Raw genomic sequence first — 18,026 nt, 5'->3', positions numbered from 1 at the left:
CACTCACTTATGGGTTTTCTTGGCACTCGAAACTGGACACTCAAAGCGGTTTTGAAGCATCTTTCAGAGAGTCTTGTGGTTTCAGATTGTGCGGTTGCGTTGAGTTTCAGCTCTTCCCTGCTCTCCTCTGCTTCTGTTTCTTCATAATGTGTGAAGCTGGTTTTTAAGCAGCAACATTTCCTTTGTTGGGGGGTGGGGTGGGGTGACAGCTGACAATGATAGAGGAGGCTGCCCCCCCGCCTTGACAGCATCAGGGCACTTCTTTGCTCTATCATGTCTGTCACACCTAGCAACCCCCCCCCCAAAAAAAAAAACATGAAGGCTGGTTGTCTTTACATGGAGACAGTTTCACACACACGCCAGATGGTGCCTGAGCATAAATTAGAACCTGACTGATTTGCAAAAAGGCTTGGCGTAATGTCTGTGATTCCATCCCCTCCCCCTTAGGCCTTCTGCACCTCCCCACAAAAGAGAATTAATGTTTGTTGTTGACGTGGGGGAGGGGAGTGGCCCCCGCATGGAAATGGCAAGTTTCTTGCAGTGCTTCTTGTGTCTGGGAAGACCTTTAGGGGGCGCCCTTGGGACGAAGGTGATACCCCGCTCCTTTCTCTCTTTTTTGGAGCCCTGCTGCCTGCCCCTTTCTTCCAAACACTCATATTATTTGTTCCTGTTCTACCGCAGCTGGCAATTTTACAAGTGCCACACAGTGTTCCTTCCACATGTGTGAATATTTGGTCTTCTAGTGTTGCAGGACTTGCGCTTGAGAGCTCCCTTCCTCCTGAATGGAAACTTAGAGTGCTGGTGGTGGTGCATTTCTGTTACACAGCCCTCTGAAATCTACTTATGGTTTGTGCAACCATGTTCCACAGGCACAAAACATTTCGCTAGCGGAACAAGGATTCTCCTAAGTGACTTTAGCTTAGAGCTGTGCTGGATACAGTCCCGCTGTGGTTCCCAGCTCTCCAGAGCAGGTTTTTGAGGGGCAAAAGGAATGCAGGGAGGAAGAGAGATAAATGAAAATGCTGCCCCACATTCTGAAGTAGCATCCCACAAGCAAAACTCTGCTCACAGGACACTCCCAATGGAAGCTGAGTTAGGGTGCGGGCTGAAGTTGGGAGCCTCCCCATATACAACCCTCCAGACCTCTCTATCTGCCACTCTTTACCCCTTGGCAGCCCTGCCCCACCCCCTCGAGGGCTTTTGGTGACAACTGTGCATTTAAAGGTGAACCAACCTAACTTTTTTTCTTTGGGAGAAGTGGGTGGCACTGTGGGTTAAACCACAGAGCCCAGGGCTTGCCGATCAGAAGGTCAGCGGTTTGAATCCCCGCGACAGGGTGAGCTCCCGTTGCTCGGTCCCTGCTCCTGCCAACCTAGCAATTCGAAAGCACGTCAAAGTGCAAGTAGATAAATAGGTACCGCTCCGGCGGGAATGCTGTTCGCTGCTCTGGTTTGCCAGAAGCGGCTTAGTCATGCTGGCCACATGACCCGGAAGCTGTACGCCGGCTCCCTTGGCCAGTAAAGCGAGATAAGCGCCGCAACCCCAGAGTCGGCCACGACTGGATCTAACGGTCAGGGGTCTCTTTACCTTTACCTTTATCTTTACCTAACTCCCACGTCTCCAAACAATATGCAAACCGAAACATAGCTATACTCCGAATTTTGGAGTGATGTTTTCTTGCCAAGTAATGTGCACAAAAACGCACCTGAATTCTAAGGTAAAATGCACAAGCATGCATATATTAGTGAAAATAATATTCAGAAATGAATTACATTTGGAGGAAGTTATGTTGCCAAAATATGTATTTTAGGAGAACTTCTCACTAAAATGCAGATGGATTTTCATGCGCAAACTGATATGAACATGCGGAGAACTGAATGTAAGATTAGAGAAACTGAAATTGACAGATTCCTCCATCCCTCCATCTGTCCCTGAGCGAAGAAGAGGCTTAGGGACCTCCTGTCCCCAACCTCATCCCTCAGCCTCTGATGACCTTTCTTTCCTTCTTGTCTTCTTGGCAACTTAATCAGATATGTTGAATCTGTGGCAACGGGGAGAGCTTATGGCCAGTCCACCGAAATTACCCCATCAGCCAAAACTCTTGCTAACGTTTCCAAGGAAACGTGGACTCTTGGCACATAGGAGGGGGGTAGAATAATCATCTGTTTGTTGAGGTTCTGGACATTTGCAGAGCAAGAAAGAATGGACCAGCAGGCAGAAAGGTCCAAATTTTGGCCCCAGTGACAAGGAAGCATTGTGGGGACAAATTGCCTCTTTTCATCCTACAGTGTGTAGCCAGGAAATGGCTGCAAAGAGGCATGTGCAGTGCCAGATCAGTGGAGGAACATCTGCTTGGCATGCAGAAGGTGCCAGGTTCAGTTCCTAGCATCTCCAGGTAGGGCTGGGGAAGAGCTATTTGCCCAAAACCTGGGGAGCTGCTGCCAGTCAGTGTAGACCATACTGAGCAAGATGTTCTGAGGGCTGGACTCGGTATAAGGCAGCTTCCCCTGTGGGATAGCTCAGTTCGTAGAGCATGAGACCCTTAATTTCAGGGTCAAGGGTTCGAGGCCCACATTGAGCAAAAGGTTCCCGCCTTGCAGGGGGTTGGGCTGGATGACCCACGAGGTCCCTTCCAACTCTACAATTTTGTTGATTCTATGACTCTAAGTATGCTCATTTTAACCCAGTAGCAATTACGCTGTGACGTGAGTAGATTGAGCAAATTTAAATGTGCAGCTTTCCTTGAGCTGCCACACTGGGGTCTGAGCAAGCTCAGCACCATTTAATTCTAGCTTCAGATGCTGCCTGCTCCTTGCAATCAGAATATAGGGAACGACACGGTGTGGATAAAGGGACTCGGAGACCTTTGAGAGATAAAGTATTGGAAGGTCGCTTGTGATTTCTTGCAAAGCGTTTGATCACAGTCGTTCGAACCTCTTTGTTCTGAGCCTGATTTTTTCAAAGCAAGCATGTCAGAGCTTGCAAAAAAGCAGAGCGGTTGTTGACTGGCCCACTCTTCCCATGCCCGAAAGCGGACAGTCATTGGAAAATGTGTTTTTAAACATGCAGTGGCTGGCAAGGAGGGCATAGTCTTGTTCAGGCTTTCATCAATAGTCAAGTGTGGCGCTGATTTTTGTGAAGCTTGGTTTAATTATTCCTCCCACTGGGATGGAAGCAGTTGCAAAGCGGGCAGTTCCCTTCAGCCAGCTCAGGTAATGGAGTGTTTGAGAGAAGAGTGATGAGCTGAAAGCCTCCACTTCCAACCCCAGGCCAGCCATGAACCTGCCTCAGTGGCTCCCCTGATCACTGGACTCTCTCCACTGCTGTCTCTAGACTTCAACGCAACGGTTCCCAATTAGCTACGTACTTCGGACCCCTTCTTTTTCAGAAGCCAAGCCAAGGACTCCTCTGCTTTTGAAAGTTTTGATATCTCTATGTTAGTTTCTATTATGTGAATAGTGCCACAGACCCCCCCCCTCCAGGTGGGTTTCATGGACCCCAATGGGGAACCCCTGTACAGCGGGGGGAGAGAATCTGTGGGCCTCCAGATGTTGCTGTTCTCCATCTCCCATTGTCTCAAGCCATTGGCCATGCTGGCTGCTGAGGCTGATGTGAGCTAGGATCCAATATGGAAGAATGATGTGAGCTGGAAGCAATATATTGGTTAGGCTAATGTTCTCACCCTTGCTGTAAAGGTTGTTGAGGTAATGTTCGTGAGGTGTTTTGCACACTTAGGAACACAGAGGAAAGCCATGCATGCCACTTTGAGCACCTTGGAGGAAAATTGGGATACAAATGTCATACTGTGATCATGATTTTTAAATTGGGGGGGGGGGGATGTGTGGGTCTACCTGCATCAATGCACATGTGATGCAACATCTGAATTGGCTGTATATGTACTTTTATGTGTATATTAGGGGCTGTGCCCCTGCTTGCTCTGTTTGCCACCCCCCCGTCCTCCCACATCTTCCCCTTCCCACCCCATGCAACTACTGAGCTTGCTTTTCTTGACCTTTCGGGTTTCTCTTAATTCAAATCGAGGATTGCAATGCAGCACTGCAAATCCTCCAACGGGGGCTGTGCGACGACAGCCTTACATTTCTATGTATATAGGAAGAGATGCCTGATGTAGGTGTCATCGTGTCTCTCTGTGCATATGTATGCTGTATGTGCACTCTGCTGCACTGTACAGGTGCAAAACACAATCATATGAATGGGCACTTACCTATTTTTCCTCTGGGAATCTGCCCTTTCCCCTTGAGATTTTAAAAGCTTGTGGCTCTAGTTTCTTTAATGCAAGGCAGAGCTGAGCTGTGTGATTATCAGAGCTGGATAATGCCGCCACCAATATCACCTCCTCATTCCCCCCCTCCCCCAGCCTTTAACATAATCCATATGGTACTTCCCGACTGGGTTGCAGGTTTCCATCCCAGGCAACAATCCTCTACATTTTCTCCAGTCCTGCCAGAGCCAAAAGAGGGAGGAGCTGTAGTGAAATTCCCACTAAGCAGCCTTAGCCTTTCATTACATCCTCTTCAGACACATCAGGATTAACCTAGATATGGCTGGCCAAAGGAGGGAGGGAGGGAGAAAGGGCTGGGGGATTTCTAGGTTCGTTGCTGGAAAGCGCTAATCCCAATGGCCTTGCTGGGTTTCCCCACAGCACGCTGACGATCTACAGCATCGGCCAAGTGGACGAGGCTATCTACCAGTGCATTGCGGAGAACAGTGCTGGCTCCACCCAAGCCAGCGCCAGGCTGACGGTGCTGTGGGCCGACGGGCTGCCTGGCCCGCCCCAGAAGGTGAGAGCCACGACCGTCTCGGCCACCACCATCCAAGTGCTGTGGAGTGAGCCTCTGCAGAACACCAAGGAGATCATCGGCTACGTCCTACACATCAGGAGAGCAGCAGGTGAGGCGGCAACAGTCCATTGGGCATTGACATGAGTGCTGTGCTGAAAAATTCTTCTGCAATGTCCTGTCATGGCAGGGATGGCAGTGAGGGGGCGGGGAGCTGTATAGCGCCCAACCTTGGTGGGTTGCTCAGTGGGAGTGGGAAGGGGAAGGACGCTGGTGATCACCTCCAATGAGGAATTATAGGCAGGAGTGGTGGCAATGAGCTCAGAAGTGCCGCAAGGCTTGTTCTTTCAGTCTTTAGGGTATGGGGGTCTCTGTGGCACTGGGCACCTGCGTAGTTTGGGGGCCTATGAGGGCTATCCTGATTGGTGGAAATTGTGAGGCTCAGCCTCCAGAGTTACTGCTCTCTTGTAGACCACACTTTTCCCCCAGCTGTCGGGACCTCCAGGATGGAACAATAAGCAAAGAGATGCTCTTTGGAATTGCTCCTCCTTGGAAGCTGCCTTCAAAAATTGCCAAAGGGGAGGTAAAATATCAGTGAAATTCTCACAGGACAGGATGCAGGGCTGTGGTTTTGTTTTGTTTAATATTTGCATGTCTCTTTTCCAACAACAATATTGAGTTCAATGTAGCTCACAGTTATAGCAATAGTGTTAAAAATGTGACATAATCGTTAGAGTGTAGGACTGTGACCTGGGAGAGCAGGGTTCAAATCTCCACTTGTCCATTAAGCTCACTGTGTGACCTTGGGCCATTCACTGCCTCTCAGCCTAACCTACCTCACAGGGTTGTTGTGAAAAAGGTGGGATGTAAATGCAATAATTCTAATAAACAAGTACAGTGGTGCCTCGCAAGACGAAATTAATTCGTTCTGCAAGTTTTTTCGTCTTGCGAGTTTTTCGTCTTGCGAAGCACGGTTTCCCATAGGAATGCATTAAAAATCAATTAATGCGTTCCTATGGAAACCGCCTTCAGACCAGGTCCGGGACAGTCTGTCCCCCAACCTCTTCTGAAGGCTGAGGGGGGGGGGACAAGGGCTTTTCTTCCCACCCCCAGCATTTTAAAAAACCCCGGGACAGCATTTTAAAATGCTGGCGGGCGGCAGCGAAGGCTTCGCTGCCGCCCGCCAGCATTTAAAAATCGCCCCGGGACAGCGGAGGACTTCTCCGCTGTCCCGGGGCGATTTAAAAGCCCCCGGGAAGGCAGGCAGGGGGGACAAAGACTTTTGCCCCCCGCCAGCCTTCAGAAGAGGTCCTGGACCTCTTCTGAAGGCTGGCGGGGGGCGAAAGTCTTTGCTCCCCTCCGCCTGCCTTCAAAAGCCGTCCGCTCTTAAAAGCCCCCGGGAAGGCAGGCAGGGGGGACAAAGACCTTTGTCCAGGACCTCTTCTGAAGGCTGGCGGGGGGCAAAAGTCTTTGCTCCCCCGTGCCTGCCTTCCCGGGAGAGCGGACAGCTTTTGAAGGCAGGCGGAGGGGGGCAAAGACTTTCCGCTCTCCCGGGAAGGCAGGCATGGGGGAGCAAAGACTTTTGCCCACCGCCCGCCTTCAGAAGAGGTCCTGGACCTCTTCTGAAGGCTGGCGGGGGGCAAAAGTCCTTGCTCCCCCTTCCTGCCTTCCCGGGAGAGCGGAGAAAAGCAGCGTGTTTCTCCGCTGTCCTGGACCTCTTCTGAAGGCGGGCGGGGGGCGAAAGTCTTTGCTCCCCTCTGCCTGCCTTCAAAAGCTGTCCGGGACAGCGGAGAAACACGCTGCGTTTCTCCGCTCTCCCGGGAAGGCAGGCAGGGGGGAGCAAAGACTTTCACCCCCCGCCCGCCTTCAGAAGAGGTCCTGGACCTCTTCTGAAGGCCGGCGGGGGAGCAAAAGTCTTTGCTCCCCCCGCCTGCCTTCAAAAGCCGTCCAGGATAGCGGGAAGCGCTTCCCTGCTATCCCGGACTGCTTTTAAAATGCTGGTGGTGGGGAGCAAAGCCTTTCGGCCCCCGCCGGCCTTCCTGGACCTCTTCTGAAGGCCAGGGGGGGGGGAGGCTTTGCTCCCCACCGCCAGCATTTAAAAGAGGTCCCCGGAGATTTCCCTATGGGCTTTCTTCTTGCGAAGCAAGCCCATAGGGAAATTCGTCTTGCGACGTGCCTCAAAAAACGGAAAACCCTTTCGTCTTGCGGGTTTTTCGTCTTGCGAGGCATTCGTCTTGCGGGGCACCACTGTAATCAATGTAATCATACTGGGTTGTAGCCAGTGCCAGTGCTCCTCAGAGTAGACCCATTAAATCCCCACAGCAACACTATGAAATAGGTTAGGCCTGGGAGTTGGGTGACTGGCTTAAGGTCACCCATTTACATTTCAGGGGCATGTGTGCATTGTTTATTTATTACATTTATATCCTGCCTTTCCCCAAAGAGGAGGCACAAATGGTTCTTTTCCCTCCCTCCTCCTCCTCCTCCTCCTCCTCCTCTTCCTCCTCCTCCTCCTCCCCCCAATAACCCTGTGGAGTAGGGTGGGTTTGAAACTGACTGATTGACCCAGAGTCACCCAGTGAGCTTCATGGTTGAGCAAGGATTTGAACCCCAATCTCCCAGGTCCTACTCTGACCCTCTAACCACTGAACACTGGCTCTCCTGTGCCTATCTTATTTTTATCACGCTGGCATCATGTGTAAGCTGACATTGCTAAGGGTGGGAAGTGGAGCGAGAGAGAGAGAAAGGAAATAAAGTAAATAAATAAATACCCATGATTGTAGTGTAGACATGCCCTGACATCTAGTGGCCAGGTCCAGCACCCCACAGCCTGTGACACAGTGACTCCCTCCAAGCAGAAGACAACAGTCTAGCATTCTGGGAGCTCAGATGGAGACTTGCCCTCCATGACTAGCTTCCCAGATCTTGAGTTTCACCACAGGCCCTGGCACCAGGCAACCTTCCTGGATCTCTTATCTCCTGGGAAGAGACTAGGTCTGTGGCTTGGAACCGCCAGGATGCCTTGTTTGGTGACGCAGGAAGCAAGGGAGCAGAGCCAAGCTCCTGATGGTGAACAGAGTGGCATCAGGCACACCTCTGCCATTGTGCCACATCCTGGGGCTGGCAAGCTACGACTGGAACATGGCCTCACTTTCTGTAGCTAGATTTTTGAGAGCTGCGAACAGTTCCAGATGGAGAGGAGGGTGCTCTTATACTCGGGATCTGGACGGCTGGACGGCAGGAGGAAATCCAGATGGATTTCAGAGATGTCAAAAAGGCAGTCTGCCCTGAAGGAAAGTTGCTGGGAATCACAGGTCTTGCTTTCCCAATATCTGAAATAGAAATCATGCTTGCTTTGATCAGTGGATAGAATAAGAGTCTTGCAACCTAGGAACAGATTGCTTTTAGAAGCTGACCGTGCTTTATTGACAGCTGCACGAATTATTATAGCTAGGTAGGAAGTGGAAGGGGCAAGCAGAATATAAAATGGAAGAATGGTATAAAGAGTTGTGGGATACAGCTATTAATGATAAATTAATATGTGCCATCAAGGTAAGACGGGGAATATGCAGGAGAAATGATTTTGAGGAGATATGGAGGGTGTTTGTAGAATATGTACTGTTAAAACGGAAAGGGGTCAAACCATCGCAAGAGGTGTTGAAATTTTGGGAGGTTGGGTAGTTACAATGGAACAGTCTCGGTGGTGGGGTGCACATTTTTATTCTTATTTATTTATGATTATTATTTAGTCAAAATAAAATTTAAAAAGTAAAAGAAGACGAAGCTGATCGTGCATGGATAAATATCATGATATTTGGAATGCATTTATAAAAATTATAGAGGCGTGTTAATGATTGTATACGCTTTGTAATAATAACATTACTTATATATCGTATTGTATTCCAGTTACGAGCACATTTTCATTTTCATTTCTTTCACTTTATTTGTCCACTGAAATTCTTCAATAAAATATAAGTAAAATGTCTTGCTTCCTGGCTTCCCAGAGGCATCCGGTTGGTCAGTGTGAGAACAGGATGCTAATCTAGATCCTGCTTGGCCTGATCCTGCAGGCTCCGCTTATGTTCTTACGCCTTCCCCTTGCATTTCAGACCCTGTGGAGATGGAGTACCAGGAAGCCGTCAGCAAAAATACATTCCAGCAGCTTGTGACTGACTTGGAGCCCTCCATGAGCTACAGCTTCTACATAAAGGCTTATACCTCTCGGGGGGCAAGCAAGGCCTCTGACGTCGTGGTGGTGAGCACGCTAGGAGAAGGTAAGGATGAATAAAAGGGCCGAAGAGAAATGGAAGTTCAAGCTCATCATCCTGCTGGGCTGTAGAAGGGAACTTAGATCAGTGGCAGAGGACCCAATTTGCATTTGGAAGGTCCCAGGTCCAATCGAGACACCTCTTGATAAAAGCCTCTTATGAGCAAGACCAGGAAATCCCCTTGCCTGAGCTCTCAGGGATCTCAAAGAGCCAGTGTGGTGTAGTGGTTAAGAGTGGTAGTCTCATAATCTGGTGAACCAGGTTCGCTTCTCCGCTCCTCCACATGCAGCTGCTGGGTGACCTTGGGCTAGTCACACTTCTCTGAAGTCTCTCAGCCCCACTCACCTCACAGAGTGTCTGTTGTGGGGGAGGAAAGGAAAGGAGATTGTTAGCCGCTTTGAGAATCCTTAGGGTAGTGATAAAGCAGGATATCAAATCCAAACTCTTCTTCTTCTCCTTCTCCTGCAAGTCAGAGCAGACAGCATTTAGCAAGATGAGTCAATGGCCTGATTGGGTATAAAGCATTTTCATGTGTGACTAGCTCGTCCCATGGTTCAATTTATTTCCATTGCCTATCAATCTCACACCCCAAATTTATGTCAATTTCTGATGTGTTTATTATTCATATCCCTTTTCTAAAGTAATCTACTAATTTTTGTTTTATGTGGCCCAAGTTTTTTTTATTAATATCAACATACAATCTATTATATTATAGAGAGCCGGTGCAATGTAGTGGTTAGTGTGTTGGACAAGGACCTGGGAATCCAAGACTTTGTGTGTCTCGGTCCAGCCTACTTCACAGGGTTGTTGTTGGGATTAAATGAGGAGGGGGAGAACCATGTATGCCACCTTGGAGAACAAGAAAAAGGTGTGCAGTGCAGTAAATCATAAATAACTAGATAATCACAGTACATTTCTTGCCTGCCCATCAAACTCCTCACGGCTCCTGCTCCTGATATCTGCACAGCTGGTAAGTTGCTCCTGTGAAGCGCAGCTGTATGTGCAGTCTTTACGGATGTTGCACTGAACACACAGGAGGTTCAGTGGCATAGCCAGAGCCTGCAGGTGCAATCTGGTACCCGCTGTGTGCTACCTAGGACCTTCGTGAAAAGGGCTGCACTCAACTTCTGGACACGTGGAAGGGTGAGGTGCTCTCCAGGGTGCTGAAACAGGGTGCAAAGCAGACACTGTGCTGCTGAACTACAGCCCTTCTCTTACTTGGAACTTCAGAAATTATTGTCTCCTTTACTACCACCAGCACAAGTTTCTTCCTATGCAACCTTAACAACTAGAAATTTGTTTGCTGCTTGTTGTCTGCTTTTAAATGACAGCAGGGGATCACAGATTGGTGACTGCTGTATCTGATGCCAGGTTCCGAGGCTGCATGGAATTACAAAGCATGCAGATTCACTAGTGAACTCAGAGGGCAGGAGTTAGGAATCCATGTGGCAGCAAGGAGCAGAGCAGAGTGCCCCAAATGGCTTGAGCAAGTGGACCAAGTTGCATGCACAAAGAAAGACATACATGCAACGAAAATGGCTAGGATTTCTGCAGGAAGTCTGCCTGGGTCTTTCCATCATAGGTCACGGATGTCAGTAGGATGCAAAATAGCTGCCACATTGTTAAGCCACTGTAGCAGCAGCTTGTGACATTTTTGTTATTTCCTTTTTCAATTTTTTTGGCATTTCAGTCATGCCACACAGCCCCCAAAGGAGCCCTCGGCTTACAATATATGATCCAAACATACACAAACACAACAATAAACCTGCCGTACAACAAGACCTCATAAAACCAAAGTCCTAAAAAATCCTATAATGGCATAAAAGCCAACAGAGCTTGACCTTCTTTGTAATGCAAGGGTTGCACAGAAGCCCTGCCAGCTGTGGATGACTTGAGCAAAGAGCCCACAAAACCCCCGAGATGGTTGGCACCCAGCAACGGCCACATCTTTCCAGATCCCTTCGCTCAGCATTCTAGGATAGAACCACCCATTAACCTGGCCACCTCCATTTTCAAGCGGAGAGATTGACAAGGCTTAAAACCTTTAAAAACCTTGACCTAAAACCTTGCAGTTCAAGGCAGTAGCTTTCTGCCTCATAAAGTTCATGTTTTTCTGGAGCTTTGAGAAGTCAGGGCTCTGCGTTTCCTGTGAGTTAAGGGCTGCAGGTCTTGTCACACACTAATAAATTACACATACCTCTTTGGTGCTCGACACTATCCCACCACACAAAGCTCTAAAGTGTGTGTGGGTGTGTTTTGAAAAACAACAACTTTGCTTCCATGGAACAAAAGTTTAGACTTTAAGCTCCATCTCCCTTCATGGATGAGCAGGTGCTGTTAATCATTAGCTCAGCCCCTCTGTCCCGGTTTGATTTACAAGTCAGTCTCTTTGCTGGATCTGCCCCTGTGTTTAGAAAACCCCTTTGAGCTCCATAGTGTGTCCAAAACACCATTTTGACAGCCGCTCCCCACATTTGAAGGGACGAGGGTGGCGCTGTGGGTTTAACCACAGAGTCTAGGACTTGCTGATCAGAAGGTTGGTGGTTCGAATCCCCGTGACGGGGTGAGGTCCCGTTGCTCAGTCCCTGCTCCTGCCAACCTAGCAGTTCGAAAGCACATCAAAGTGCAAGTAGATAACTAGGTACCACTCTGGTAAACGGCGTATCCATGCGCTGCTCTGGTTCGCCAGAAGTGGCTTAGTCATGCTGGCCACATGACCCGGAAGCTGTACGCCGGCTCCCTCAGCCAATAAAGCGAGATGAGCGCCGCAACCCCAGAGTCGGCCACGACTGGACCTAACGGTCTGGGGTCCCTTTACCTTTACCCCACATTTGAGGGTCACTGGTTCAGAATAAACCATGGCCAACTACAGTAAGAAACATCACAAGGCCAGTGGTTGATTTCTGTAGCCTTCTTCAAACTGGTACCCTCCAGATTTTTGAAGTACAACTCCCATCAGCCTCAGCCTTCATCTTTTTTAAAACCAAAGCATGAGGGGCTTTGACAATGGCTCATCCGGCTTATAAGGAATCCAAGGGAAGGGAACCAAAGGGGTAAAAAAAGGAATCAAAGGGCAAACCGAACCTTATCTCTTTCTGTGACTTTGTTCCAGTGCCGGCCATGCCGTCTCTCTTCATCAAAGTCCTCAACAGCACCACCATCCAGGCCACATGGGAGCCCTCCATCAAACTGGGCCAGCATGAAGGGTTCAAGCTCTACTACCGCAAAGTCCACCTTCCCCACTTTACCGGGCCCATGTTTTTGGCCAGCAACGTCACATCCTGCAACATTACTCAGCTCGGTGAGTGTCATTTCCATTATTACAATTATTCATTAAATTTATGTACCGCCCTTCGTCAAAAGGCTACAAGGTGGTTTGTGACATAGAACGAAAACGTCAATACATAGCACAGTAGCTGTGCAAAGCAGGCGTCAAAACAGTTAGATAAATACGTAATCAAGAATACATAACAGAATACAGATTCTCATAAAATACAGAGGGAGTGTGATAACATAAAAGACACAAGGGATCAAGCAACTAGTCCCTAGCGCTGGTAAGAAAATGTTAGAACCCTGTGCCTTGGGTTCCTTGGGGAAGGAGGGAAGGATAGAATATACATTAGATTAATAGATTAAACGAAGGCCCACTGGAGTTGCCAAACCCACCTCTTCCTTCTCAACTTCTGTCAGTATTGCGTTCTCCAGTTCCCTGTTCCTCACCACCATTCGGAGCTGCCAACATCTGACTTGCCTTCCTTAGAGAGGACTCTTTCTTTTTGCACCGCCAGTAATAAAATTTTATTAAGACTTTTCATAATACAATAAAATAGCTAATCTAAACAAAAAATAATAAACCAAAGAAGGAAAGAAAGAGAAGGGAAAGGATAAAAGAATGCAAAGTCCTGTCTCACAGATGTATCTTAAGTTTTGTCCCATATGGAAAAGGTTGTACCCTCCAGCTCTCATCTGCAAGCATCTTAGATGCTCCCAAGTGGCCCTCCCAGCCTTTCTGTCTAGCCTTTGGGACTCTCCCCAGACCACATCCCTCTCCCCATTCTGCACCAGCCCTGCTTCACATCCTCCTTTGAGCTCCTGCTTCACTGGACGGAAGCTTACGAGCGTTTGCAGAAACCAGCCTCCTGTACCAAAGGTAACATTTACATTGGTACCCTGTCCGCTTTTGCCTATTGCTGGCATGTAGCCCTTGCAATGCTGCCCAACTGGGAAGGTGGCCCTCTGGCTGTAAAAAGGCTCCCCCAACCTGCTTTAAATGCAATAATAATCTAATAATAATTTATTACTTATACCCCGCCCATCTGGTTGGGTTTCCCCAGCCACTCTGGACGGCTTCCAACAAGAGATTAAAAATACATCAAAACATCAGTCATTAAAAACTTCCCTAAACAGGGCTGCCTTCAGATGTCTTCTAAACGTCAGGTGTTTATTTCCTTGACATCTGGTGGGAGGGTGTTCCACAGGGTAGGCACCACTACCAAGAAGGCCCTCTGCCTGGTTCCCTGTAGCTTCACTTCTCACAGTGAGGGAACCTGCCAGAAGGCCCACGGCGCAGGACCTCAGTGTCTGGGCTGAACAAGGGGGGTGGAGATGCTCCTTCAGGTATACTGGGCCAAGGCCATTTAGGGCTTTAAAGGTCAGCACCTACACTTTGAATTGTGCTCAGAAACGTACTGGGAGCCAATGTCTCAGCGGCCGCTCCCAATCACCAGTCTAGCTGGTGCACAGCAAGCGAGCACAGCAGGTCTAACCACATTTAGGCACAGGTCGACATCTCTCCTTTCCTTTTCCTCCCAGACCCATCAGTAGTCTACGAAGTCAAGCTGCTCGCCTACAACCAGCATGGTGATGGGAATGCCACTGTTCGCTTTGTGTCCCTTCGAGAGGCTGTCGAAAGAACAGGTGAGTGGGCAAGCGGCCCTGAGCAGCCTCGAGGGAGATGGTCTTTGAAGACAGTTGGGGAGGCTCTGGCTGAGGGGGGTTGGTGAGAAAAGAAAGTTGTTTTACAGAGAGACACACAGAGAGGGAGATCAGTATGTCGAAAGTTTCCCCACGTTGCTGCTCTGATGCAAGTTATCAAGCTTGAAGTTTGCAAGCCACTTTGAGTTACTTTAGAAGAAGAAGAAAATGCTAATGGGTTTAATTAATAATAATAAAATAAATAAATAATGGATATTTACCCAAGCAGGATCATCCAAATTCCCCTCTAAATCTTGCTTTAGGTAAAACTCTATGGCTGTGTTCAAGCGCTGCTTTTGTTCTTGGACACATCTTCTAAAAGTGGTTTATGGTTGAGAACCATCTTACTTATCCTTCTCGGGACAACATCCCCTTGTGATCAGGTTCCTTTTTTCTTTTCACAATAAATGTTAATCTCAGCTGGAAATTTCAACAGATCCTTGACAAAGCTTTCTTTCTTTCTTTCTTTCTTTCTTTCTTTCTTTCTTTCTTTCTTTCTTTCTTGTCTGGAATTGGTTTAGCGACACCATTAGTCATGCCGTTACAACGAAGTGGGAGGGGGACGTTGCTGGAGTTGAAAGTGAGAGCCGGTTTCCCTTTCATCTATACCTTACTGACAGCAGCAGGAAAGAGAATGTGGAGTTTGCAAATCACTAGGTGGAGGAGAAGGCTCTATATCAGCAGGCTGTCCTTCCTTCCTCCTCTCTCCTGCCCTGTGGAGTGATACCTTTCCACCAGAGTGCTGCAGCTATTGCTAACCTGGTGCCCTCCAGATGTTGTGGACTACAACTCCCATCAGCAGACCCATTGGTTGCCAGGGAGCTTGGCTGGAGCATTCTCCATTGAGCCACTTTCCGTTGTGAAAAAACAAAGGGCCCAAATGGCTGAGGCCTAGCCTTTTGCTATGTTTCACCTCCTGCCCACTGATAGGAGCCTGACTTTTCCTGGCCATGTTTAAACTTCTCCTAGGCAGTTAATCACCTCTCTACTCACCAGTTTTGCTTCTCTCTGTGTCCCTGACTGTTCCCTTCCCCTTCCCACACCTTGCTTCTCCCCCCCCCCCGCCCCTGTGTGAACTGCCTCAACTCATTTCTCCATCCTATGTTTTTGTCCTGCTCCTGGGTTCAAAGCCTTTCCCTGACCAGCTCTCTGCAAGAGGCCCAACCCACCGGAGTTCCAGATCCCACCCCCCTCTTGCTCAGAGGCCCTTACTCTGCAGGGTGGCTGTTGCAAAAGATGGCGTCCAGTGTTTGGCAGCTTGCATAGAATGAAAGGGGCCATAGCTCACTGGTAGAGTACCTGCATAGCATGCAGAAGGTCTCTGGTTCCATCCCCAAGGTAGGGCTGGGAAAGACTCCAGCCTGAATCTCTGGAGAGCTCTTGCTGATCAGTGTGGACACTACTGAGCTTGATGGATCTCTGGTTGGACTCAGTATAATGCAGCTTCCTATTTAATTCAGGTTTTTTAAAAAATAGAACTGTAAGGACTAGCATCTTAATTTATTTTTAGGGGAAGGGCTTTAACTCAGTGGTAGAGCATCTCCTTTGCGTGCAGAAGGCCCCTGATTCAATCTCCAATGACTGGGAGAGACTCTCTCTCTCTGAAACCCAGAGGACCAGCACCAGCCAGCCTAGACAGTCCTGTACTGACAACTTTCCATGCCTAATGGAGCCCTGCCTCCCACTTACACCTTTCCTTTTCATCCCAGGGCTGAACCCACCGTGCAACTGCATGAAGGACGGGCAAACCAATAAGACGTCGGCCACTGGGATAATCATTGGGATCCACATTGGAGTCACCTGCATCATCTTCTGTGTCCTCTTCCTCATGTTTGGGTACCGAGGAAGGTATGGCTGTCTCTCCACTGATTGCGTTTGGAGTGGGTGGACTGCTTTCATATTCCAGAGCAGCAGGACAAGCATTCTTTAGGCCAACCTCCTCCAGTCTGGTGCGCTCTAGAGATTTGTTGGACTACAACTCCCATCAGCCCTAGCCAGTATGTCTGGTGGTCAGAGATGATGGGAGTTGTGGTCCAAAACATCTGCAGGGCACTTGATGGGAGATGGATGCCTTAGGCATAGAATATACTGTCTTGGGAGTCTCACAACGTTTCTTATGAAATTCCCAGGTCCCCACACATTATAAACCACCTGGGGAGGTTTGCATGTTTGGGTTGCCCCACTAAGCTTCGGAGAACTCGGAACCTGGGGTCGGGGTGGAGGCAGAGAGATAAAACATAGGTCTGCAACACCCATCATCACTTCTTTGTTATTACTAATATTTTATTAAAAGAATTTCAGTTATAGAAAAGAAAAAAAGAGGGAGAAGAAAAGTGCAAAAAAGTATGAAAAATATAATATGATACAGTAACTACAATCTGTTACATTTCCATACATTATTATATAGAGTAATATTGTTCTAATAAATAAATAGTTATTAATAACCTATATTCTGTATAGACATCTTCCAAATGTCAATATATTTATCCAAACAAAGTCTACATCTATAAGCATCCCATTCATATGACGTCCATAGCACTCTGTTCGAACCATGTTGTGTGTAGGGAGAGGATAAAACTCAGATTTGGAAGGTCTGCAGCTCAGGGCTAGAGGATATCTCCTACATGCTTACGGCCTCCCTGGTCTTTCCAGGCAGGGCTGAGAATTTCTTTTGCCTGAAACCCCGAAGACTCTACCTGGAGGCACAATGAATTGATCCTGGGAGTTGTTGCATGTGAAACAGACGCTCTACCCTTCTCATGGACGTCTAGTGTGGTGACTTCTTGTTCATATGATGGTACATTGCTAGAGAGGGTTTTATTGTTCTTCTTTTTTCGCTTATTTCCACAGGCTGCTGGTGTGCAAAGATGTCCAGGAGCAGCTGTCAACCCCACAGGTCCCAAGAAGCCAGAGGAATGCTGCAGGCCTGACCTCGAATGGATCTGCTCAGAGGGACAGGGACAACCCAGACGCAAACGGGAAGCAGCTGGATTTGAATGAACTGGAAAGGCTCTTTCCAGCCTCGCCTCCCCCGCCTGATCAACACAACAAGGAGATTGTGGTAAGGAAGGGACACTGGGGGCTTTTGTTTGTTTGCCACACTTTCAGACTGCAGTGGTGAACCTCGGGGCTAGGGAGCAAATGCGGCCCTGCACACCTTTTAGCCTGGCCCTTGGAACCCTCTCCAGGCTCCACACCCCGCCAGCCCTGCTTTGCACCCTCCTTGAATGTCTTGGTCTGGCTGAGATGTGTCCTTGACCTCTTTTTTGCCTGGAGGATAGAGAGAGGCGTGTGAGCATGTGCAGAAAAGCGAGGCTGCTGTACCAAGGTAAAATTGGCACTCTGTGCTCCGCCCAATTTTACCTCTGGCCCCGCCTACCACAGGCATGTGACTCTCTGGGATTTTAGTCGGGGGCACTTCCTGTAGAGGCCAGAGATGGAATGTGAGGCCTTCTGCATGCAGAACAGGTGCCCTACCGCTGAGCCACAGCCTTTCATAATGTCCATCACTTTCATAGGAAGCTACAGTCTAGCTCAGTATTGCCTACACGGACTGGCAGCAACTTTCCAGACTTCCAGCCAAGTCACTCTCCCAGTCCTACCAGGAGATGCTGGGGATTAAACCTGATACCTTCCGCATGTAAAGCATGTACAGTGGTACCTCGGGATCCATATGCTTCAGGTTACAGACTCCGCTAACCCAGAAATAGTACCTCGGGTTAAGAACTTTGCTTCAGGATGAGAACAGAAATCGCGCGGCAGAAATGGGGCAGCAGGAGGCCCCATTAACTAACGTAGTGCTTCAGGATAAGAACAGTTTCAGGTTAAGAATGGACCTATGGAACGAATTAAGTACAGTGGTACCTCGGCTTAAGAACTTAATTCGTTCCAGAGGTCCGTTCTTAACCTGAAACTGTTCTTAACCTGAAGCACCACTTTAGCTAATGTGGCCTCCTGCTGCCGCCGCACTGCCGGAGCCCGATTT

At 48.6% G+C, this 18,026-nt stretch overlaps 1 protein-coding gene and 1 long non-coding RNA gene across 2 annotated transcripts in view; both read left to right on the top strand.

The window, feature by feature from the left end:
• The window catches only part of LOC310831985, a 372,207-nt gene that overhangs the window by 199,518 nt on the left and 154,663 nt on the right, over window positions 1–18,026 (top strand). The window lies entirely within an intron of this gene.
• Window positions 1–18,026, top strand: part of IGDCC3 (immunoglobulin superfamily DCC subclass member 3) — a 111,087-nt gene that overhangs the window by 87,164 nt on the left and 5,897 nt on the right. The window contains exons 8-13 of the mRNA XM_083713133.1: window positions 4,664–4,911; window positions 8,909–9,073; window positions 12,180–12,368; window positions 13,880–13,984; window positions 15,751–15,889; window positions 16,892–17,102. Of these exons, the coding sequence (XP_083569259.1) occupies window positions 4,664–4,911; window positions 8,909–9,073; window positions 12,180–12,368; window positions 13,880–13,984; window positions 15,751–15,889; window positions 16,892–17,102 (1,057 nt within the window). The remainder of the gene's footprint in view (window positions 1–4,663; window positions 4,912–8,908; window positions 9,074–12,179; window positions 12,369–13,879; window positions 13,985–15,750; window positions 15,890–16,891; window positions 17,103–18,026) is intronic.

Source organism: Podarcis gaigeae (genome assembly GCF_964106915.1).
Source record: "Podarcis gaigeae genome assembly, chromosome: 14".
Classification (NCBI taxonomy): domain Eukaryota; kingdom Metazoa; phylum Chordata; class Lepidosauria; order Squamata; family Lacertidae; genus Podarcis; species Podarcis gaigeae.
The sequence above is the reverse complement of the archived record's forward strand: the minus strand, read 5'-3'. Positions and strand labels throughout refer to the sequence as shown.